Source organism: Anomaloglossus baeobatrachus, chromosome 3 (assembly GCF_048569485.1).
Source record: "Anomaloglossus baeobatrachus isolate aAnoBae1 chromosome 3, aAnoBae1.hap1, whole genome shotgun sequence".
In the NCBI taxonomy this organism is placed as follows: domain Eukaryota; kingdom Metazoa; phylum Chordata; class Amphibia; order Anura; family Aromobatidae; genus Anomaloglossus; species Anomaloglossus baeobatrachus.
Window position 1 is genome coordinate 123,822,406 of NC_134355.1, and position 24,140 is coordinate 123,846,545.

The 24,140-nt window shown below is 49.7% G+C and overlaps 1 protein-coding gene across 2 annotated transcripts in view; it reads right to left on the reverse strand.

Annotated features, from left to right (window-relative positions):
- The window catches only part of ABHD12 (abhydrolase domain containing 12, lysophospholipase), a 110,628-nt gene that overhangs the window by 64,488 nt on the left and 22,000 nt on the right, over positions 1-24,140 (reverse strand). The window contains exon 1 of one of the 2 annotated variants that reach the window (XM_075339421.1): positions 4,367-4,665. The exons of the other annotated variant lie outside the window; for it this stretch is intronic. Coding sequence (XP_075195536.1) covers positions 4,367-4,530 — 164 coding nt within the window. The 5' untranslated portion in view covers positions 4,531-4,665. Of the gene's footprint in view, positions 1-4,366; positions 4,666-24,140 lie in introns of those variants that run through there. 2 annotated transcript variants of the gene reach the window in all.

Sequence of the window (24,140 nt, forward strand, 5' to 3'; positions counted from 1 at the left end):
TCGCTGCTCATTGTCACACACAGCGAGATCGCTAATGAGGTCACTGCTGCGTCACAAAAAGCGTGACTCAGCAGCGATCTCGGCAGCGACCTCGCTGTGTGTGAAGCACCCCTTAGGCTATGTGCCAACAGGACAACGTACCCGCGGATTTATCTGGATTTTCTAGATAAGTCCACAGGTTCTAGCAAGCACAGACACTCACCATGTTATCCTATGGGATTTGGGGAGTGCTGTATCAATGCTGCGGTATGTGCGCCTGCGGAAAATGCTGCGGATGTCCCACAGCCGCATGTAACTGCATGGCAATTATTCATGCGGAAATATCTGCGGAATTCCCGCTCCTCCGCTATGGAGATAGAGGCCGGGACTTCCGCAGGAATTCTGCACGGAATCGGCACTGTTTCCGCAGGTTTACCGCAACAAAGCCTTAAGCCCTGTGCGCACTAGAGAAAGGATTTTTCTCAAGAAATTTTTTGAGAGTTTGAAAGATTAGTGCACTTGCGTTCAAAAAAACGCACCAATAACGCATGCGTTTTTAATGTGTTTTTTTCCCGCAGGTTGGTCCCTGCGTTTTCTTACCACCATCTACGTCAAAAAACACAGGTACCTGCAGAAAAGAAGTGACATGCTCATTCTTTTTCTCAAGAAATTCTGAAGAAAGAATGTTCTTGAGAAAAAAACGCAGTGTGCGCACAGCTATTTTTTTTCCCCATAGGTTTTGCTGGGAAATGTCTGCAGAAAGGTTACAACCATTCTCTTAAGAAATTCCTGCAGCAAAAACGCGGGTAAAAACGCAGTGTGCACACGGGGCCTTAGACTTCACGGACCTAGAACAGCGGAAAACTGGAGACTGAAACAACCTTTCCCCTCTCTAACAACTGTCCTGAATACACCGCTCCGCAGCTGCAGACAATGGAGACGAGAATCCGGTTATTCACGGGGGTCTTGTTTTCCCGCAAAAATGAGCCTCGGCGGCGGCTGACTGACTTCTATACCTCATCTAGCACACGACCAACTACAAAATGGTCCAATTTCCATCCAGAAGAAAAAAAAAAAAAAAATGGATGATTTTTCCACCTCTTGTCTTCCGCGTTTCAGCCGTATGGCAGGGTTTTATTTTTTACATCTGTCTGAAATTTGTTTTTATACTTCATTTATAAAAGAACAAATACAGTTTGCCATTTTAATAACCGCAATGTATCCACAACCATCAGGTGTCGGACGGGTGACCACGTGGGATCGGATTTGTTTTTCGTGCATCCAAACACTTGCATAGAAGAGGCTGATCCGAGATACGGAAGGCTGGTGACCGCTGCCATCTTTTCCCACAGACATTCTGTCCATGTGAGGGGAAAAAAAAACGTCATTTCAACAGTCCAAGTGAATAACATCGGTCCCACTTCTGTCCTTGTCAAGTCAGTTTTTTCTCTGCTGAACACTCGGACCTAAATACAGTGGTGTGAACGCGGCCTTAGGAACACTACACCTCAATACTCCTTATGAAGGCACAGATCCATAGGTGACACGTGTCTCATACTTTACAGATGGAGATTACAATGTGTTAGATGTACAGAGCGGGCACTGCCCTGATGGAGCCATGGGGTCCAGAGACCACAAAAGAGAAGTCTTTGGATGACTCAGGCCTGAACTAATCCTTCTGCAGTGTCAGGACGCGGGGATTTCTGCAGCCTCAGCTCATTAATCACAGAGAGCAGCGTACACTAGAGCGCAGTGCCGGGCCATATACAGCGCGTCTAGGAGTAGCACTCAATGGACCCACGGGCACCCTACAGCAGCTATAGAGCACCCTATGGACCCACAGGCATCAGAACACCGTATGGACCCACGGGCACCCTACAGCAGCTATAGAGCACTCTATGGACCCACAGGCATCAGATCACCGTATGGACCCACGGGCACCCTACAGCAGCTATAGAGAACCCTATGGACCCACAGGCATCAGAACACCGTATGGACCCACGGGCACCCTACAGCAGCTATAGAGAACCCTATGGACCCACAGGCATCAGAACACCGTATGGACCCACGGGCACCCTACAGCAGCTATAGAGAACCCTATGGACCCACAGGCATCAGAACACCGTATGGAACCACGGGCACCCTACAGCAGCTATAGAGCACCCTATGGACCCACAGCACAATAGTGATCTGTGTCACAATAGAACAGGTGACATACACAATATCCATACATAGCACGTCACAAATGTACAGGAATGGCGCCACATCAGCAGCTGCACCAGACCCCATTTCTGGAACAGAAAATCCAAACAGTGACAATTAAAAATAATTGAAAACTTTGCACCATAAAATGATAACGCTGGAAAACATGACAATATACAGAATTTTTTTTATATAGCAAACTTCCCTCACTTTTCCCATTAAATCCACACAACTGACTATTAATCACGACTGGAACCAGGTGCAGGGCCACAAAGCTGGAGGGGCCACAGAGCGGTCACATGGTTGGGCCCGGTCCAACAGTCATACAGATCTGACCGGGAGTCATTGTCACCCACCAGGGGTATATTACAGCGGAGAAGTAAAGCCTCCCCCGACACCTGCCCACATACCTGCTAAGCCTCTTCATGCCCCCGTTCCTACCATGTACCTACTGAGCCTCTTCGTGCCCCCAGTTTCTGCCCTCGCACCTGCTGAGCTTCTTTATGCCCCCGATTTCTGCCCCCCCCTTCGTATCTGCTAACCCTCTTCATGCCCTTGTTCCTACCCCCCACAACTGCTGAGCCTCTTCATGCCCCCGGTTCCTGCCCCCGTACCTGCTGAGCCTCTTCATGCCCCCGGTTCCTGCCCCCGTGCCTGCTGAGCCTCTTCATGCCCCCGGTTCCTGCCCCCGTGCCTGCTGAGCCTCTTCATGCCCCCGGTTCCTGCCCCCGTACCTTCTGAGCCTCTTCATGCCCCCGATTCCTGCCCCCGTACCTGCTGAGTCTCTTCATGCCCCCGGTTCCTGCCTCCGTACCTGCTGAGCCTCTTCATGCCCCCGGTTCCTGCCCCCGTACCTGCTGAGCCTCTTCATGCCCCTGGTTCCTGCCCCCGTACCTGCTGAGCCTCTTCATGCCCCCGGTTCCTGCCCCCGTACCTGCTGAGCCTCTTTATGCGCCCGGTTCCTGCCGAGCCTCTTCATGCCCCCGGTTCCTGCCCCCGTACCTGCTGAGCCTCTTTATGCCCCCGGTTCCTGCCCCCGTACCTGCCGAGCCTCTTCATGCCCCCGGTTCCTGCCCCCGTACCTGCTGAGCCTCTTCATGCCCCCGGTTCCTGCCCCCGTACCTGCTGAGCCTCTTCATGCCCCCGGTTCCTGCCCCCGTACCTGCTGAGCCTCTTCATGCCCCCGGTTCCTGCCCCCGTACCTGCTGAGCCTCTTCATGCCCCCGGTTCCTGCCCCCGTACCTGCTGAGCCTCTTCATGCCCCCGATTCCTGCCCCCGTACCTGCTGAGCCTCTTTATGCCCCCGATTCCTGCCCCCGTACCTGCTGAGCCTCTTCATGCCCCCGGTTCCTGCCCCCGTACCTGCTGAGCCTCTTCATGCCCCCGGTTCCTGCCCCCGTACCTGCTGAGCCTCTTCATGCCCTCGTACCTGCTGAGCCTCTTCATGCCCCCGGTTCCTGCCCCCGTACCTGCTGAGCCTCTTCATGCCCTCGTACCTGCTGAGCTCTTCATGCCCCCGGTTCCTGCCCCCGTACCTGCTGAGCCTCTTCATGCCCCCGGTTCCTGCCCCCGTACCTGCTGAGCTCTTCATGCCCCCGGTTCCTGCCCCCGTACCTGCTGAGCCTCTTCATGCCCCCGGTTACTGCCCCCGTACCTGCTGAGCCTCTTCATGCCCCCGGTTCCTGCCCCCGTACCTGCTGAGCCTCTTCATGCCCTCGTACCTGCTGAGCCTCTTCATGCCCCCGGTTCCTGCCCCCGTACCTGCTGAGCCTCTTCATGCCCTCGTACCTGCTGAGCTCTTCATGCCCCCGGTTCCTGCCCCCGTACCTGCTGAGCCTCTTCATGCCCCCGGTTCCTGCCCCCGTACCTGCTGAGCTCTTCATGCCCCCGGTTCCTGCCCCCGTACCTGCTGAGCTCTTCATGCCCCCGGTTCCTGCCCCCGTACCTGCTGAGCCTCTTCATGCCCCCGGTTACTGCCCCCGTACCTGCTGAGTCTCTTCATGCCCCCGGTTCCTGCCCCCGTACCTGCCGAGCCTCTTCATGCCCCCGGTTCCTGCCCCCGTACCTGCTGAGCCTCTTTATCCCCCCGGTTCCTGCCCCCGTACCTGCTGAGCCTCTTTATCCCCCCGGTTCCTGCCCCCGTACCTGCTGAGCCTCTTTATCCCCCCGGTTCCTGCCCCCGTACCTGCTGAGCCTCTTCATGCCCTTGCTGTCGCAGTCCTGCGGATAATGCCCCTTCGCCGCTTTGCTGCCCGGTATCCGCAGATTCTTCAGGCGACACTCCAGGTCCAGTGGGGCGGCACCGCCGCTGTCATGCTCCCGGGCCGCAGGCTCCGCTCTCTTTCTCATCCCTGGGCAGGCGGAGGCGGCTGTCAGCGGAGCTACGGTGTGAGCATCGGGGCAGCAGCGGAGGAGGCAGAGCACGGGATGTGTGAGCTCAGCGCCCTCCCTGCGCCGCACAGCGGAGCCGCACACGGGGCCGCCGCCTCCTCCGTGACCTGCGGCGGCCAATCACACGGAGGGGGAGGAGCAGAGGGCGCCCGGTTACCAGGGCCAGAACCGCCGGTACCGTCACCATGTACACAGCGACGGAGGACGGAGCCGTGCATAATATATACAGCGAATATGTACTGTGGTGTATAACCTCCAGCAGGAGCAGGGGTTATATACACTGTATACCGCCGGAGCAGAGGATGACACTGGATGGAGGGGGGGTATTTTGCTATAGTGTATATCGGAAGAGTGGGGGGATAACACTAGATGGGGGTTATATATACACTGTATACCGCTGGAGAAGGGGGATGACACTAGATGATGGGGAGGGGGGTGTTATATACACTGTATACCGCCGGAGTAGGGGATATTATATAGCTATACTCAGTGGCGTAACTACAGATTGATGAACCCCAATGCAAAGTTCGTACCCGTACCTACGTACACCGACACTTGGGGGGGGTACGGGATTACACTGGCACTCGGGGTACATGATAATGATGCTGACACTTGACTCTTACCCTCAGCACCCAGGTTTCCCATGATCTGAAATCCCTCTATCAGCACCCTGCTTTCCTATGTTCTGATATCCATCTTGTCCTCAGCACCCAGCTTTCCCATATCAGAGCATGGGAAAGCTGGGTGCTGAGAAATGTATAGCAGAGCATGGGAAAGCTGGGTGCTGAGAGATGTACAGCAGAGCATGGAAAAGCTGGGTGCTGAGAGATGTATAGCAGAGCATGGGAAAGCTGGGTGCTGAGAGATGTACAGCAGAGCATGGAAAAGCTGGGTGCTGAGAGATGTATAGCAGAGCATGGGAAAGCTGGGTGCTGAGAGATGTATAGCAGAGCATGGGAAAGCTGGGTGCTGAGAGATGTATAGCAGAGCATGGGAAAGCTGGGTGCTGAGAGATATATAGCAGAGCATGGGAAAGCTGGGTGCTGAGAGATGTACAGCAGAGCATGGGAAAGCTGGGTGCTGAGAGATGTATAGCAGAGCATGGGGAAGCTGGGTGCTGAGAGATGTATAGCAGAGCATGGGAAAGATGGGTGCTGAGAGATGTATAGCAGAGCATGGGGAAGCTGGGTGCTGAGAGATGTATAGCAGAGCATGGGAAAGCTGGGTGCTGAGAGATGTATAGCAGAGCATGGGGAAGCTGGGTGCTGAGGGAAAGAGCACTTTTCCCTCAGCACAAAATGTTTGAATCCCATGCTTGTATCTTTGTCCCCCCTTGTATATAGTTCTCCAAATACTGTAATGGTCCCCACATAGCCTTCCATATAGTATAAAGGGTCCCACATAACCCTTGATATAATAGAATGCACCCCCATAGTCCTCCATGTATTATAATGCATTTCCCATAGTTCTCCACGTATTAAATTCACCCCATAGTACTCAATAGATTATACTGCACCACAGTCCTCCATGTTTTATAATGCACCCCATAGTCCATGTATAAGGTAGCCTCCATAGTCCTCCATATAATATAATGTAGCCCCCATAATCCTATATGTATTATAATGCAGCCTCATAAACCTTCATATTTTATTATGCAGCCCCATACTCCTCTATGTAAATGCACCCCTATATTCCATGTGTAAGGTGTCCTTCATTTTGTATAATGCAGCCCCATAGACCTCCATGTATCATGGAGCCCCCACCAGGCTTCCCTGTGTATAATGCAGCCTCTTTGTGTATAATGCAGCCCCCAACAGGCCTCCCTGCATATAATGCAGCCCCACCAGGCCTCCCTGCGTACAATGCAGCCCCCACCAGGCCTCCCTGCGTATAATGCAGCCTCCACCAGTTCTCCCTGCGTATAATGCAGCCTCCACAAGGCCTCTTTGGGTATAGTGTAGCCTCCACCAGGCCTCCCTGGGTATAATGCAGCCTCCAACAGGCCTCCCTGCGTATAATGCAGCCCCATCAGGCCTCCCTGCGTATAATGCAGCCCCATCAGGCCTCCCTGCATATAATGCAGCCCCACCAGGCCTCCCTGCATATAATGCAGCCCCCACCAGGCCTCCCTGCGTACAATGCAGCCCCCACCAGGCCTCCCTGCGTACAATGCAGCCTCCACCAGTTCTCCCTGCGTATAATGCAGCCTCCACCAGTTCTCCCTGCGTATAATGCAGCCTCCACCAGGCCTCTTTGGGTAGAATGTAGCCTCCACCAGGCCTCCCTGGGTATAATGCAGCCCCCACCATGCCCCCCTGTGTATAATGCAGAACCCCCAGGCCTCCCTGTGTATAATGTAGCCCCCACCAGGCCCCCCTGTGTATAATGCAGCCCCCACCAGGCCCCCCTGTGTATAATGCAGCCCCCACCAGGCCCCCCTGTGTATAATGCAGAACCCCCAGGCCTCCCTGTGTATAACGTAGCCTCCACCAGGCCTCCCTGTGTATAATGTAGCCTCCACCAGGCTTCCCTGTGTATAATGCAGCCCCCACCAGGCCTCCCTGTGCATAATGCAGCACCCACAGGCCTCCCTGTGCATAATGCAGAACCACCCAGGCCTCTGGACACCGTGCCGCCGCCGATTACACCGGGCAGGGGGGCCCAGTGCCGCTGCTGATGACACCGAACCAGGGAGCCCGGTGCCACCGCTGATGACACCGGGCAGGGGGGCCCGATGCCGCTGACACCGGGCAGTGGTGCCCGGTGCCGCCGCTGATGACAACGGGCAGGGGGGCCCGGTGTCGGCGGCATTGGTATATATAGCGGCCGTGTGGTCTGCAGAGCGGGCCCCTAAGCTGCCAGGCCTGGTCGCAATGGCGACCTCTGCGACCGCGGTAGTTACGCCCCTGGCTTTACACTGTATACCGTAGGAGTAGGGGGATGATACTAGGTGGGGGCGGGTCATATATATGTATATATATATTCTAAGTAATGCATCCTGCCAAAGATACAGGGCCTACCCCCAGGGACCTGGAAGACCAGTACCGATAACATCAAAACACATAAACATCACCAGTTTCCCTCTCCCACTCATGGTGACTGACTAGTCCGGTACCCAATGGATGGCCACCCAGTCCACTAGATGACAACCAGGTGGGAGGGGACAGACAGACAGAAAGACACAAGAGTCCGGTAGTGGCAATTGAAGGGGACGGACGTGTCTCCAGACGGAGTCGTGCAGCCGTGACCTAGGTGGCACAGGAGAGTGGTTGCCAGGGAGGGTACAGCCAGGTACCCCTGGAACCAGAGCACCGACGGGGCACAGGGCCCTAGGTCAGGCGAACGCTTCAGGCTACCTGACAACTACCTGCACAGTGAGGGGACCTTCACGGACCTCACTGACCCAAGAATCCAGGGGAACCAGCAGAATCCGGGGCACTAGCAGTAAAGATAGAGCCAGGGACCAGAACAGAACACCGACCGTACAGGGTTCACACTGCCCGCCATATGGATCAGAGACTGCCGACAGACAGTAGGGGACCCCCAGACGCTCCAAGTCAAGGGGTTCCACCAAACAGTGAGAGGTGCTGGGGACAGAAGCCACCAGGGTACTACACCGGCACTGGGACTAAAGGAAACCGAGGTGAATACCAGCCGTCTTCTGGGTACCAGTTAGAACGAACAGTGAGTAAAAAGAACCAGTTAAACAGCAACCCTTGTGTGGCCTACCCTTCTTTCTGCGCCAGATTCCACCATCCACTCCCTGTGGCCTGACTCTACTTGCGGAGGGCCTACCATCCAGGCCATCACCATCAGCCCCAGTGGAAAAAGACTGTGCAGCGGCGGTTCCATCACCATAACTGCAACCCGCAAGTGGCGTCACAATAAACTCTTTAATCTACCCTGTAAATATACCCCTTTTAAAAAAGCGTCCCCAGGGTAACGGAACCGGGCATCGGCCGTTACACAACCGTGACACAGCATCCCCATACATATACGGCCAGGGACTGAGTACCCCTTAGCCCTGGGCGACACATATACACTGTATACCACCAGAGTAGGGTGGTAACACTGAATTTGGAGGGGGGTTCATATTCTTTTGCATGTTTATTACACTTAGATGTTGCAGATCACCAAACAAATGTAAATATTAGACAAAGATAACACAAGGTGCAGTTTTATAAATGAAGGTCTTCATTATTAAAGGGGGATTTCCACTACTTGGGTGCTGATTGATTGCGGGGCCAGCGTGTCATTACAATGTCACATGGGCCCCAGGAATGTGACCTCAGACATCGCTGGAACCGCGGGCGCACTGGAGGGTAGTATAGGTTTAGTTCTTTTTTGGAGTGAACAAGAGGAATGAGAAGGGGTTGTCCAAGTAGTGGAAACCCCTTTAACACTAGAACTACTGAGGTAGTCATTTTGACTACTTTGCACTATGTATTTCTATATAGGTGTCACGAGTCCAGTAGTTCTAGTGTTAAGGGAACAAGAAATCCAAACCTAGAGGGCTCTATGTGAAAAATTGTTTGCCCCCTAAAACCTACTAACTGGTTGGGCCAGCCTTAGTAGCAACAACTGCAATTAAGCGCTTGCAATAACTGGCAATGAGCCTTTTACAACGCTCTTGAGGAATTTTAGCCCAGTCATCTTTACAGAATTGTTGTAATTTAGCCACATTGGAGGGTTTCCGAGCATGAACCACCTTTTTAATGTCATGTCATAACATCTCAATAGGATTAAGGTCAGGACTTTCACTAGGCCACTCCAAAGTCTTAAGGTACCGTCACACTAAGCAACATCGCTAGCAACATCGCTGCTGATGCACAACTTGCTAGCTTTGTTGCTGTGTGTGACATCCAGCAACAACCTGGCCCCTGCTGTGAGGTCGCCGGTTGTTGCTGAATGTCCTGGGCCATTTATTAGTTGTTGCTCTCCCGCTGTGAAGCACAGATCGCTGTGAGTGACAGCGACAGAGCAACAACTAAATGTGCAGACAGCAGGAGCCGGCTTCTGCGGACGCTAGTAAGCAATGTAAATATCGGGTAACCAAGAAGCCCTTTCCTTGGTTACCCGATATTTACCTTCGTTACCAGCGTCCGCCGCTGTCATGCTGTCAGTGCCGTCTCCCTGCACACATAGCTGGAGTACAGATCGGGTAATTAACCCGATGTGTACTGTGGCTAGGAGTGCAGGGAGCCAGCGCTAAGCGGTGTGCGCTGGTAACCAAGGTAAATATCGGGTTGGTTATCCGATATTTACCTTAGTTACCAAGCGCAGCATGCTTCCACGCGTCGCTGCTGGCTGGGGGCTGGTCACTGGTTGCTGGTGAGATCTGCCTGTGTGACAGCTCACCAGCAACCCATGTAGCGACGCTCCAGCGATCCCTGCCAGGTCAGGTTGCTGGTGGGATCGCTGGAGAGTCGCTTAGTGTGACGGTACCTTTAATTTTGTTTTTCTTAAGCCATTTAGAGGTGGACATGCTGGTGTGTTTTGGGTCATTGTCCTGCTGCATAACCCAAGTGCACTTCAGCTTTCAGGTCACGAACAGATGGCCGGACATTCTGCTTCAGGATTTTTTGGTAGACAGCAGAATTCATGGTTCCATTTACCACAGCAAGTCTTCCAGGTCCTGAAGCAGCAAAACAGCCCCAGACCATCACACTACCACCACCATATTGTACTGTGGTATGATGTTCCTTTTCTGAAATGCTGTGTTACTGTTACGCCAGATGTACTGGGACATACATCTTCCAAAAAGTTCAACTTTCTCTTCATCAGTCCACAGAGTATTCTCACAAAAGTCTTGGGGATCATCAAGATGTTTTCTGGCAAAACTGAGATGAGGCTTTACGTTCTTTTTGCTCAGCAGTGGTTTTGGTCTTGGAACTCATTATATTCCTCATATATACCAGAATGTGCCAAGGAGGGGGTATATATATACATGGAGGCCCTCAGGAAGGGCCATATATTCCAGGATGGGGACAAATAAACCAGGATGGGGACATATATACCAGGAGCATCCCAGGGAGTGGGCCTATATACCAGGAGGAGAACATATGTGCTAGGAAGGGGACAAAAACCAGAATAGGCCCGGGAGGCGGATATATATACCGGAAGGGGGACATACATACCAGGAAGGGCCCAAGATGGGGACATACTGGTGCATCTCAGTAAATTAGAATATCATCTGTAAGCCATAATCATTAACAGAAATAAACACTTGAAATAGATCACTGTTTGTAATGACTCTATATAATATATAGGAATAGATCCCTTTGTGTGTAATGACTCTATAAAATATGTGTTTCACTTTTTGTATTAAATTACTGAAATAAATTAAACTTTTTGATGATATTCTAGTTTATAGAGATGTACCTGTATATGTCATATGTCATATGTATATGACGGGCAGTGTGTGTGTGTGTGTGTGTGTGTGTGTGAGATAGTATACAGAGGGGCAGCGTATGTGAGGGATATTATATCGATGGGCAGTGTGTGTGGGTGATATTATATATAGAGGCAGTGTTTTTGGGAGAGATATTCTACACAGGGGTAGAGTATGTGTGGGGATATTATACATAGCAGCATGGGAGAGGAGGTGTAGAGCGTGTATTATAGAGCGGGGCGGTGTAGAAGGTGTGTTATGGAGAGGGGTGGTGTAGAGGGTGTATTACAGAAAGAGGTGGTGTAGAGAGTTTATTATAGAGAGGGGTGGTAAAGAAGGTGTATTATGGAGAGAGGCGGTGTAGAGCGTGTATTGTAGAGCGGGGTGGTGTAGAGGGTGTTATGGAGAGGGGCAGTGTAGAGGGTGTATTATGGAGAGGGGCGGTGTAGAGAGTGTATTATGGAGAGGGGCGGTGTAGAGAGTGTATTATGGAGCAGGGAGGTGTAGAGCGTGTATTATGGAAAGAGGCTGTGTAGGTGGTGTGTTATGGCGTTATGGAGAGGGGCGGTGTAGAGGCTGTATTACGGAGAGAGACAGTGTAGAATGTGTATTATGGAAAAAGGCGGTGTAGGTGGTGTGTTATGATATTATGGAGAGGGGTGATGTTATTATGGAGAGGGGTGATGTAGAAGGTACATTATGGAGAGAGACAGGCGGTGTAGAGGGTGTATTATTATTTTTCTGAGGGAAATACTTCATTTTCTGGAACAACTTCAAGGGTCCTAAGAGTTTTGGCCATGACTGTGTGTATGAATATATATATGTGTTTTTTCCAAGAGTGGTGGCGGACTGTGGAAGGTTTGCAGGGTGGAGGCGGAGCTGGGGTGGAGTCTGGGTGGAGTCTCAAAGGGGCCCCATAATTTTCCCAGTATGGGGCCCTGAAATTCCTAGTGACGACCCTGTGCGCGAGTCTCGCATTGCATCACCCGGCATGGCCTTACACTCTCCGGACAAGAGAGTCTCAGCTGCATAGAGATGCATGTAACCGATCTGCTCTTGTCCGCAGAATGTCAGGCCGTGCCGGGTGATATGATGCGAGTTACATGCGAGGCACTCGCAAGTGTGATTTTGGCCTTATGGTGGAATCATGAACACTGACCCTAACTTAGGAAAGTGAAGCCTACAGCTCTCTGGATGTCATGGGGTCTTCTGTGATCTCTTTGATAAGTCATCGCTGCACTCTTGGTGTAATTTTGGTTGGCCGGCCAGTCCTGGGAAGGTTCACCACCATTCCATGTTTTTGCCATTTGTGGATAATGGCTATCACTGTGGTTCGCTGGAGTCCCAAAGCTTTATAACCTTTCGCAGACTGATAGATCTCAATGATTTAATTTCTCATTTGTTCCTCAATTTCATTGGATAGCGGCATGATGAGGGAGAGGGGCAATCACTTTTTTCCCACAGGGCCTGTAGGTTTGTATTTGCTTTTCCCTTAACCCCTTCACGACCGATGAGGTACTGGTACGTCATCAGTAATCATTGCAGATTGCTGCGGTGATCCCCGCAGATGTCTGCTGATTTGAACAGCAGATATGTGGAGCTAAACAGGCACAGGTGGATCCTCGATCCACCCATGCTAACTTGCCACTTAAATCTCGCTGTCAAAATGCGACAGGGCGATTTAAATGGCCAGGATCGTGCCGTTCCCCGCCGCCATTGGAGGCCCCGAGATTTGATCACGGGGAGCCAATGGTTGTCATGGTAGCTCAGTGATGATCCCTGACGTGACCATGACGTATTTCCTGTGAGAGCATTTCTGCTTATCAGCTCTGATCAAACAGAAATGAACAGGTGATCAGTCTGCTGATCCATAAAGTCCCCTAGCAGGACTAGTAAAATAAATAAAAAATATAAAAAAATTTTTTTTTTAAAAAAAAGCTGAAAAAAAACCAAAACCTAAAAAGTTAAATCCTCCCCCCCATTCGCCCCAAAAAACTGGTGAAAAAAAAATATATATACACATATTTGGTATAGCTGCGTTCAGAAATGCCCGATTTATCAAAATATAAAATCAATTAATCTGATCGGTACACGGCGTGGCAAGAAAAACATTCCAAACGCCAAAATTACATTTTTTGGTTGCCGCAATAAGTTTTAAAAATGCAATAACAGGCGATCAAAATGTAGCATCTGCACAAAAATGGTGTAATTAATAATGTCAGCTCAAGACGCAAAACAATAAGAACGCTGCAGGTCTGAGAATATGGCGCCAAAAGTGCTACCTTTTTTTTGGACAAATTTCTGAATTTTTTTAACCCCTTACATAACAGTAAAAGTATACGTTTGGTATCTACGAACTCGTACTGACGTGAGGCATCACACTGACACGTTAGTTTTACCATATAGTGAACACTGAATAAAATATCCTCAAAACAATTATGGAATTGGCCTTTTTTGCAATTTCACCGCACTTCGATTTTTTTTTCTGCCATTTTCCAGTACACTATATGGAAAAACCAATGGTTTCATTAAAAGTACAACTCGTCCCGCAAAAAACAAGCCCTCATATGGTAAGATTGACAGAAAAGTAAAAAAGTTACGGATCTTGGAAGAAGGTGAGCAAAAAAACAAAAACAGAAAATGTACCATGGGTGAAGGGGTTAATAGTAAAGACTCATTTATAAACTACCTTTTGTGTTATCTTTGTCTAATATTTAAATTAGTTTGGTGATCTGAATCTTTAAGTGTGACAAACAATTCAGGAGGGGGATAAACACTTTTTCACACCACTGTATATTCTGCATAACCCTGTTTCTACAAAAATTAGCCCTAGTAGAATTTTGGGGCTTTTTGGAGTATGCTTAAAATTTAAGCCCTGCTCCAAAAAAAAAAAAAGCCCTAGTTGCGGTTCCATAAAGAAGAGTCCAAACAGCTAAAAAGGTAAAGAATACAACAAAAATCTTCATCAAAGAAAACAAATTGTCTCTCCAGTAAAGGAGACAAACTCTAGCACAGCGCCACCTATTGGAAGTAGCGATCCTAAAAGTCACAAGTGGATTTTTGACAATCCTTTGCAATATGACTCAGGATATATAAGCCAGATCAGAATCCCAATTTGCAGACACGGTGTTTCGGGGTGCTTGCCCCTCGTCAGTGCAAAGTATGGGGGTGTCTGATCTGGCTCATGAGAAAGCTATGTGGGGACCACGGGGGAACACTATTCTCCTTAACGAGACTTTGCAAGCCAGTCTGGCTGCCAGGTAAGGGGACTTATAGCTGCAATGCCCCTAAAATTCCACGGGGGAACACTATTCTCCTTAAGGAGACTTTGCAAGCCAGTCTGGCTGCCAGGTAAGGGGACTTATAGCTGCAATGCCCCTCTGGGAAATATTCAAATTGTCTCTCCAGTAAAGGAGACAAACTCTAGCACAGCGCCACCTATTGGAAGTAGCGATCCTAAAAGTCACAAGTGGATTTTTGACAATCCTTTGCAATATGACTCAGGATATATAAGCCAGATCAGAATCCCAATTTGCAGACACGGTGTTTCGGGGTGCTTGCCCCTCGTCAGTGCAAAGTATGGGGGTGTCTGATCTGGCTCATGAGAAAGCTATGTGGGGACCACGGGGGAACACTATTCTCCTTAAGGAGACTTTGCAAGCCAGTCTGGCTGCCAGGTAAGGGGACTTATAGCTGCAATGCCCCTAAAATTCCACGGGGGAACACTATTCTCCTTAAGGAGACTTTGCAAGCCAGTCTGGCTGCCAGGTAAGGGGACTTATAGCTGCAATGCCCCTCTGGGAAATATTCAAATTGTCTCTCCAGTAAAGGAGACAAACTCTAGCACAGCGCCACCTATTGGAAGTAGCGATCCTAAAAGTCACAAGTGGATTTTTGACAATCCTTTGCAATATGACTCAGGATATATAAGCCAGATCAGAATCCCAATTTGCAGACACGGTGTTTCGGGGTGCTTGCCCCTCGTCAGTGCAAAGTATGGGGGTGTCTGATCTGGCTCATGAGAAAGCTATGTGGGGACCACGGGGGAACACTATTCTCCTTAAGGAGACTTTGCAAGCCAGTCTGGCTGCCAGGTAAGGGGACTTATAGCTGCAATGCCCCTAAAATTCCACGGGGGAACACTATTCTCCTTAAGGAGACTTTGCAAGCCAGTCTGGCTGCCAGGTAAGGGGACTTATAGCTGCAATGCCCCTCTGGGAAATATTCAAATTGTCTCTCCAGTAAAGGAGACAAACTCTAGCACAGCGCCACCTATTGGAAGTAGCGATCCTAAAAGTCACAAGTGGATTTTTGACAATCCTTTGCAATATGACTCAGGATATATAAGCCAGATCAGAATCCCAATTTGCAGACACGGTGTTTCGGGGTGCTTGCCCCTCGTCAGTGCAAAGTATGGGGGTGTCTGATCTGGCTCATGAGAAAGCTATGTGGGGACCACGGGGGAACACTATTCTCCTTAAGGAGACTTTGCAAGCCAGTCTGGCTGCCAGGTAAGGGGACTTATAGCTGCAATGCCCCTAAAATTCCACGGGGGAACACTATTCTCCTTAAGGAGACTTTGCAAGCCAGTCTGGCTGCCAGGTAAGGGGACTTATAGCTGCAATGCCCCTCTGGGAAATATTCAAATTGTCTCTCCAGTAAAGGAGACAAACTCTAGCACAGCGCCACCTATTGGAAGTAGCGATCCTAAAAGTCACAAGTGGATTTTTGACAATCCTTTGCAATATGACTCAGGATATATAAGCCAGATCAGAATCCCAATTTGCAGACACGGTGTTTCGGGGTGCTTGCCCCTCGTCAGTGCAAAGTATGGGGGTGTCTGATCTGGCTCATGAGAAAGCTATGTGGGGACCACGGGGGAACACTATTCTCCTTAAGGAGACTTTGCAAGCCAGTCTGGCTGCCAGGTAAGGGGACTTATAGCTGCAATGCCCCTAAAATTCCACGGGGGAACACTATTCTCCTTAAGGAGACTTTGCAAGCCAGTCTGGCTGCCAGGTAAGGGGACTTATAGCTGCAATGCCCCTAAAATTCCACGGGGGAACACTATTCTCCTTAAGGAGACTTTGCAAGCCAGTCTGGCTGCCAGGTAAGGGGACTTATAGCTGCAATGCCCCTCTGGGAAATATTCAAATTGTCTCTCCAGTAAAGGAGACAAACTCTAGCACAGCGCCACCTATTGGAAGTAGCGATCCTAAAAGTCACAAGTGGATTTTTGACAATCCTTTGCAATATGACTCAGGATATATAAGCCAGATCAGAATCCCAATTTGCAGACACGGTGTTTCGGGGTGCTTGCCCCTCGTCAGTGCAAAGTATGGGGGTGTCTGATCTGGCTCATGAGAAAGCTATGTGGGGACCACGGGGGAACACTATTCTCCTTAAGGAGACTTTGCAAGCCAGTCTGGCTGCCAGGTAAGGGGACTTATAGCTGAATGCCCCTAAAATTCCACGGGGGAACACTATTCTCCTTAAGGAGACTTTGCAAGCCAGTCTGGCTGCCAGGTAAGGGGACTTATAGCTGCAATGCCCCTCTGGGAAATATTCAAATTGTCTCTCCAGTAAAGGAGACAAACTCTAGCACAGCGCCACCTATTGGAAGTAGCGATCCTAAAAGTCACAAGTGGATTTTTGACAATCCTTTGCAATATGACTCAGGATATATAAGCCAGATCAGAATCCCAATTTGCAGACACGGTGTTTCGGGGTGCTTGCCCCTCGTCAGTGCAAAGTATGGGGGTGTCTGATCTGGCTCATGAGAAAGCTATGTGGGGACCACGGGGGAACACTATTCTCCTTAAGGAGACTTTGCAAGCCAGTCTGGCTGCCAGGTAAGGGGACTTATAGCTGCAATGCCCCTAAAATTCCACGGGGGAACACTATTCTCCTTAAGGAGACTTTGCAAGCCAGTCTGGCTGCCAGGTAAGGGGACTTATAGCTGCAATGCCCCTCTGGGAAATATTCAAATTGTCTCTCCAGTAAAGGAGACAAACTCTAGCACAGCGCCACCTATTGGAAGTAGCGATCCTAAAAGTCACAAGTGGATTTTTGACAATCCTTTGCAATATGACTCAGGATATATAAGCCAGATCAGAATCCCAATTTGCAGACACGGTGTTTCGGGGTGCTTGCCCCTCGTCAGTGCAAAGTATGGGGGTGTCTGATCTGGCTCATGAGAAAGCTATGTGGGGACCACGGGGGAACACTATTCTCCTTAAGGAGACTTTGCAAGCCAGTCTGGCTGCCAGGTAAGGGGACTTATAGCTGCAATGCCCCTAAAATTCCACGGGGGAACACTATTCTCCTTAAGGAGACTTTGCAAGCCAGTCTGGCTGCCAGGTAAGGGGACTTATAGCTGCAATGCCCCTCTGGGAAATATTCAAATTGTCTCTCCAGTAAAGGAGACAAACTCTAGCACAGCGCCACCTATTGGAAGTAGCGATCCTAAAAGTCACAAGTGGATTTTTGACAATCCTTTGCAATATGACTCAGGATATATAAGCCAGATCAGAATCCCAATTTGCAGACACGGTGTTTCGGGGTGCTTGCCCCTCGTCAGTGCAAAGTATGGGGGTGTCTGATCTGGCTCATGAGAAAGCTATGTGGGGACCACGGGGGAACACTATTCTCCTTAAGGAGACTTTGCAAGCCAGTCTGGCTGCCAGGTAAGGGGACTTATAGCTGCAATGCCCCTAAAATTCCACGGGGGAACACTATTCTCCTTAAGGAGACTTTGCAAGCCAGTCTGGCTGCCAGGTAAGGGGACTTATAGCTGCAATGCCCCTCTGGGAAATATTCAAATTGTCTCTCCAGTAAAGGAGACAAACTCTAGCACAGCGCCACCTATTGGAAGTAGCGATCCTAAAAGTCACAAGTGGATTTTTGACAATCCTTTGCAATATGACTCAGGATATATAAGCCAGATCAGAATCCCAATTTGCAGACACGGTGTTTCGGGGTGCTTGCCCCTCGTCAGTGCAAAGTATGGGGGTGTCTGATCTGGCTCATGAGAAAGCTATGTGGGGACCACGGGGGAACACTATTCTCCTTAAGGAGACTTTGCAAGCCAGTCTGGCTGCCAGGTAAGGGGACTTATAGCTGAAATGCCCCTAAAATTCCACGGGGGAACACTATTCTCCTTAAGGAGACTTTGCAAGCCAGTCTGGCTGCCAGGTAAGGGGACTTATAGCTGCAATGCCCCTCTGGGAAATATTCAAATTGTCTCTCCAGTAAAGGAGACAAACTCTAGCACAGCGCCACCTATTGGAAGTAGCGATCCTAAAAGTCACAAGTGGATTTTTGACAATCCTTTGCAATATGACTCAGGATATATAAGCCAGATCAGAATCCCAATTTGCAGACACGGTGTTTCGGGGTGCTTGCCCCTCGTCAGTGCAAAGTATGGGGGTGTCTGATCTGGCTCATGAGAAAGCTATGTGGGGACCACGGGGGAACACTATTCTCCTTAAGGAGACTTTGCAAGCCAGTCTGGCTGCCAGGTAAGGGGACTTATAGCTGCAATGCCCCTAAAATTCCACGGGGGAACACTATTCTCCTTAAGGAGACTTTGCAAGCCAGTCTGGCTGCCAGGTAAGGGGACTTATAGCTGCAATGCCCCTCTGGGAAATATTCAAATTGTCTCTCCAGTAAAGGAGACAAACTCTAGCACAGCGCCACCTATTGGAAGTAGCGATCCTAAAAGTCACAAGTGGATTTTTGACAATCCTTTGCAATATGACTCAGGATATATAAGCCAGATCAGAATCCCAATTTGCAGACACGGTGTTTCGGGGTGCTTGCCCCTCGTCAGTGCAAAGTATGGGGGTGTCTGATCTGGCTCATGAGAAAGCTATGTGGGGACCACGGGGGAACACTATTCTCCTTAAGGAGACTTTGCAAGCCAGTCTGGCTGCCAGGTAAGGGGACTTATAGCTGCAATGCCCCTAAAATTCCACGGGGGAACACTATTCTCCTTAAGGAGACTTTGCAAGCCAGTCTGGCTGCCAGGTAAGGGGACTTATAGCTGCAATGCCCCTCTGGGAAATATTCAAATTGTCTCTCCAGTAAAGGAGACAAACTCTAGCACAGCGCCACCTATTGGAAGTAGCGATCCTAAAAGTCACAAGTGGATTTTTGACAATCCTTTGCAATATGACTCAGGATATATAAGCCAGATCAGAATCCCAATTTGCAGACACGGTGTTTCGGGGTGCTTGCCCCTCGTCAGTGCAAAGTATGGGGGTGTCTGATCTGGCTCATGAGAAAGCTATGTGGGGACCACGGGGGAACACTATTCTCCTTAAGGAGACTTTGCAAGCCAGTCTGGCTGCCAGGTAAGGGGACTTATAGCTGCAATGCCCCTAAAATTCCACGGGGGAACACTATTCTCCTTAAGGAGACTTTGCAAGCCAGTCTGGCTGCCAGGTAAGGGGACTTATAGCTGCAATGCCCCTCTGGGAAATATTCAAATTGTCTCTCCAGTAAAGGAGACAAACTCTAGCACAGCGCCACCTATTGGAAGTAGCGATCCTAAAAGTCACAAGTGGATTTTTGACAATCCTTTGCAATATGACTCAGGATATATAAGCCAGATCAGAATCCCAATTTGCAGACACGGTGTTTCGGGGTGCTTGCCCCTCGTCAGTGCAAAGTATGGGGGTGTCTGATCTGGCTCATGAGAAAGCTATGTGGGGACCACGGGGGAACACTATTCTCCTTAAGGAGACTTTGCAAGCCAGTCTGGCTGCCAGGTAAGGGGACTTATAGCTGCAATGCCCCTAAAATTCCACGGGGGAACACTATTCTCCTTAAGGAGACTTTGCAAGCCAGTCTGGCTGCCAGGTAAGGGGACTTATAGCTGCAATGCCCCTCTGGGAAATATTCAAATTGTCTCTCCAGTAAAGGAGACAAACTCTAGCACAGCGCCACCTATTGGAAGTAGCGATCCTAAAAGTCACAAGTGGATTTTTGACAATCCTTTGCAATATGACTCAGGATATATAAGCCAGATCAGAATCCCAATTTGCAGACACGGTGTTTCGGGGTGCTTGCCCCTCGTCAGTGCAAAGTATGGGGGTGTCTGATCTGGCTCATGAGAAAGCTATGTGGGGACCACGGGGGAACACTATTCTCCTTAAGGAGACTTTGCAAGCCAGTCTGGCTGCCAGGTAAGGGGACTTAAACAGACATTCCTAAAGGAAAGCAGACACCATTGTCAAGTGCCGATAGGCTCTCACACAGAGATCTGCTTCGTTGTCAGGTCCCTTGCCATTTCAGCTGCATTACACTGCAGCTCTCACAAACAGATCAGGTACCAGTATCACTGCTTCCAGTCACCAGGGGGAGCCAACCGCTAGCAAGAAAGCAAGGGGACCTGAGAGTGACACTGATTTGTACGTGAGAGCCCATTCACTTGCCAACTCTAACTGTTTGAGGTCTGGTAAGTGCTATTTATTTAGGGGATGTCTGCTTTCTTTTGTTGCTAAACTTAGCAGCACATAGAAAATAATAAAAGTAAGCAGGTAATTTAAACCTTTGTGAGCATAATATGTACCCACACTATAGGACTGATTCTGCACTACCAGCATAGCAGATAAGATAAGTAAATGTGCATTACAACTAGTAATAGGATTACCACAAAATGTTGATGTTCCAGAATGTGATGACATGATTATCTATATATATATATATATATATATATATATATATATATATATATATATATATATATATATATATATAATTGCCTTATTCTGTCTGTCTTGCTCTAAAATGAGTCATTACAGTGACAACCGTCGCATTGGCCGCTCGGCCCGGCCACGCCCCCCGCACGCATTGGCCACTCGGCCCGGCCACGCCCCCCACACGCATTGGCCGCTCGGCTCGGCCACGCCCCCCACACACTGTGACTGCTCGGCCACGCCCCCCACACACTGTGCCCGCTCGGCCACGCTCCCCACACGCATTGGCCGCTCGGCCACGCCCCCCACACACTGTGCCCGCTCATCCACGCCCCCCCACTGTGCCCGCTTGGCCACGCCCCCCACACACTCTGCCCGCTTGGCCACGCCCCCACACACTGTGCCCACTCGGCCACGCCCCCACACACTGTGCCCGCTTGGCCACGCCCCCCCACAAACTGTGCCCGCTCAGCCACGCCCCCCACATACTGTGCCCGCTCAGCCACGCCCCCCACACACACTGTGCCCGCTCGGCCACGCCGCCCCACACACATTGGGCACCTATACACCTCCCCCCAGGACTACTCCACCTATTAGACACCTTCCCCCAGGACTACTCCACGTATTATATTCCTCCCCCCAGGACTACTCCTCCTATTATACTCCTCCCCCCAGGACTACTCCTTATTAGACTCCTCTCCTCCCAGGACTACTCCTCCTATTATCCTCCTCTCCCCCCAGGACTATTGCTCCTATTATACTCCTCTACCCCCAGGAATACTCCTCCTATTATCCTCCTCTCCCCCCAGGACTATTCCTCCTATTATCCTTCTCTCTCCCCAGGACTACTCCTCCTATTATCCTCATCGTATCAATGAGGTCTAATATTGATTTGTACTACAAAAAATATACAGCTGCACACTGAAATGCTAACAATGAATAAGTGAATTCTGATATTGCATTACTGTTATAGGAATATTTGAAAAAAAGAAAGATATTTAGCTTATGTATTGGCCAATGCATGTGAGCCCGGTAACTTGCATTGGCCAATACATAAGCTAAATATTTCTCTTTTTTTCAAACATTCCTATAGCAGTAATGCAATATCAGAGTTCCCTTATTCATTGTTAGCATTTCAGTGTGCAGCTGTATATGTTGTGTAGTTATAATGTGTTTTCAGCTAGCACCTGTTCACACCTGTTGGATGTGCGTGTCAGTCTTTTTGTATATTAATAGTGATCTGTGTCTCAGCCTTAGGCTACTTTCACACATCCGGTTTGAGCCGTGCGGCTCAATCCGGCTGTGAAGCCTATGCAACGGATGCGGTGAAAACACTGCATCCTTTGCATAAGTTTTTTACATGCGGCCGGTCCGGTTTTTGCCGCTTGCGGCATGCTACTGAGCATGCGCAGTGGCAAAAACCGCATGCGGCGGCCGGATGCGGTTTTTGCCGCATCGTGTCGCATCCGACATCCATAGGGATGCATTGGGAAAAGCGCCGCATCGGCCGGATGCGGCGCGATGCGGTTTTTTTTGCCGGAGCAAAAAACGTTGCAGGGAACGTTCCATCCGGCCGCCGCATCGGCTAAATCTGCCGCATGCGGCAAAAACCGGACCGAACGCAAGCCCATGCGGCACAATGCGGCACTAATTAAAGTCTATGCAGGAAAAACGCAACCGGCAGCAAAAAAAAAACGGTTGCGGTTTTCCTGCAAAGTGCCGGATTGTGCCGCATTGCAAAAGCCGGATGTGTGAAAGTAGCCTTACTTTACCTCATATCATGTATGGAAGGGATCAACAATTTATAAAATCCAAGGATTCATTTTTGGGTTTTCCCAGGATGAAAAGAAAGTGCAAAGCAGTGGGGGCCCCACTGGGGAGACCTTTTCCTTCTCGCTGTCCCAGTGCACGAAGTACAGTACCTAAAGGGAATCTGTCAGCAGGTTTTTGTTACGTAATCTGAGAGCAGCATGATGCAGGCAAAGAGATTCTGATTAAAGATGAACGAACCCGAGGTTTGGTGTTCGTACCAAAAATAGACTTTTCACAAACAAAACCCCACGAGTTTGGGTGCTTTATGTTTGGGTGCTCGGGTACGCTTGCACTGAGGGTAACAACAGTGTGATGAGATGTAGTGTGCAAAAAAACAAACAAAAAAAAAACCTGCCCACCTGCCTCCTGGAGTGTTGTATGTGGGCAGAGACCCAAATTGTCAGGTCAAGTCTGAGTCCCCAAACTGAACTTTATCTAAAATCTGTCTGACCCTTCAACGAGTCCACTCTCTAATCCTGAATCCAATAATGTCTCACTTAGATTGCTGGGTGCAGCCGTTCTGATACAATCAGAGCTTTTGAATTTAGCCATGTAGCAGAGCTGAGAGAGCCTTCCTGCCCACACTAGGCTCTCTATAGAGAGTGTACATTGACAGCGAGGTGTCAGAGGAGGAGGCATGCCATACACGTGACATTGCAGTCCAAGCAATGAAAAGTCCTGCTTCTTAAACAAACATAGCAAGTAAAACAACACATGGGACCTTTACCAGACATACATCCCTGAAATCTTTATGTTAACCCTTGCAGCATGCGGTCTTCAGATTACATAGCAAAAACCTGCTGACAGATACCCCTTAATGATCACAATCTATCCCATAAACACTGACTTTATTGGCGCCACACTTAGGGCCATTCAAACTATTCATCCTGCAAGTTGTGCAGTGAGGAGGAACAGGAGAATGTAAGTTCTCAGCAATCTCACATTAATTTCCTTTTTTGTGTACAGCTAATGACTTTTAGTTTTAGAAAAAACTACCTTAGGTATGTGCACACATTGACTATTTGGTTGCAGAAATTTCTGCTTCTCTTGGCAGGAAAAAAGAAGTGCAAAACACGTGTTTTTGATGTGTTTTTCATTGCTTTCAATGGTGAAAAATGCAGATAAAAATGGTGAAGGAACTGACATGCTGCAGATTACTGTATTTTTCACTTTATAAGACGCACCCCCAAATTTGGTGAAGGAAAAGAGAATTTTTTTTTATGTTAAATGGGGTCGTCTTATAATGCCAGTGTCCGTCTGACAAATCATATAGGGTATATGTCCCTCATAGCCCCCCATCCTAAAATTAGTAGCCTTAATCTGGATATGGCCCCCTTATATTGAATATGGCCCCCTTATATTGAATATAGCCCCCTTGTGCTGGCACACATCCCCCAGTGATGCCACATGTCCCCCATTGATGGCACACATCCCCCTGTGCTGGCACACGTCCCCCTGTGCTGGCACATGTCCCCTATTGCTGGCACACGTCTCCTATAGATGGCACACGTCTCCTTCCTACAGCTGGCACATGTCTCCTATGGATGGCACACGTCTCCCTGTGCTGCCTATGGCCCCCTATGGATGGCACACATCCCCCTGTGCTGCCTATGGCCCCCTATGGATGGCACACATCCCCCTGTGCTGCCCATGGCCCCCTATGC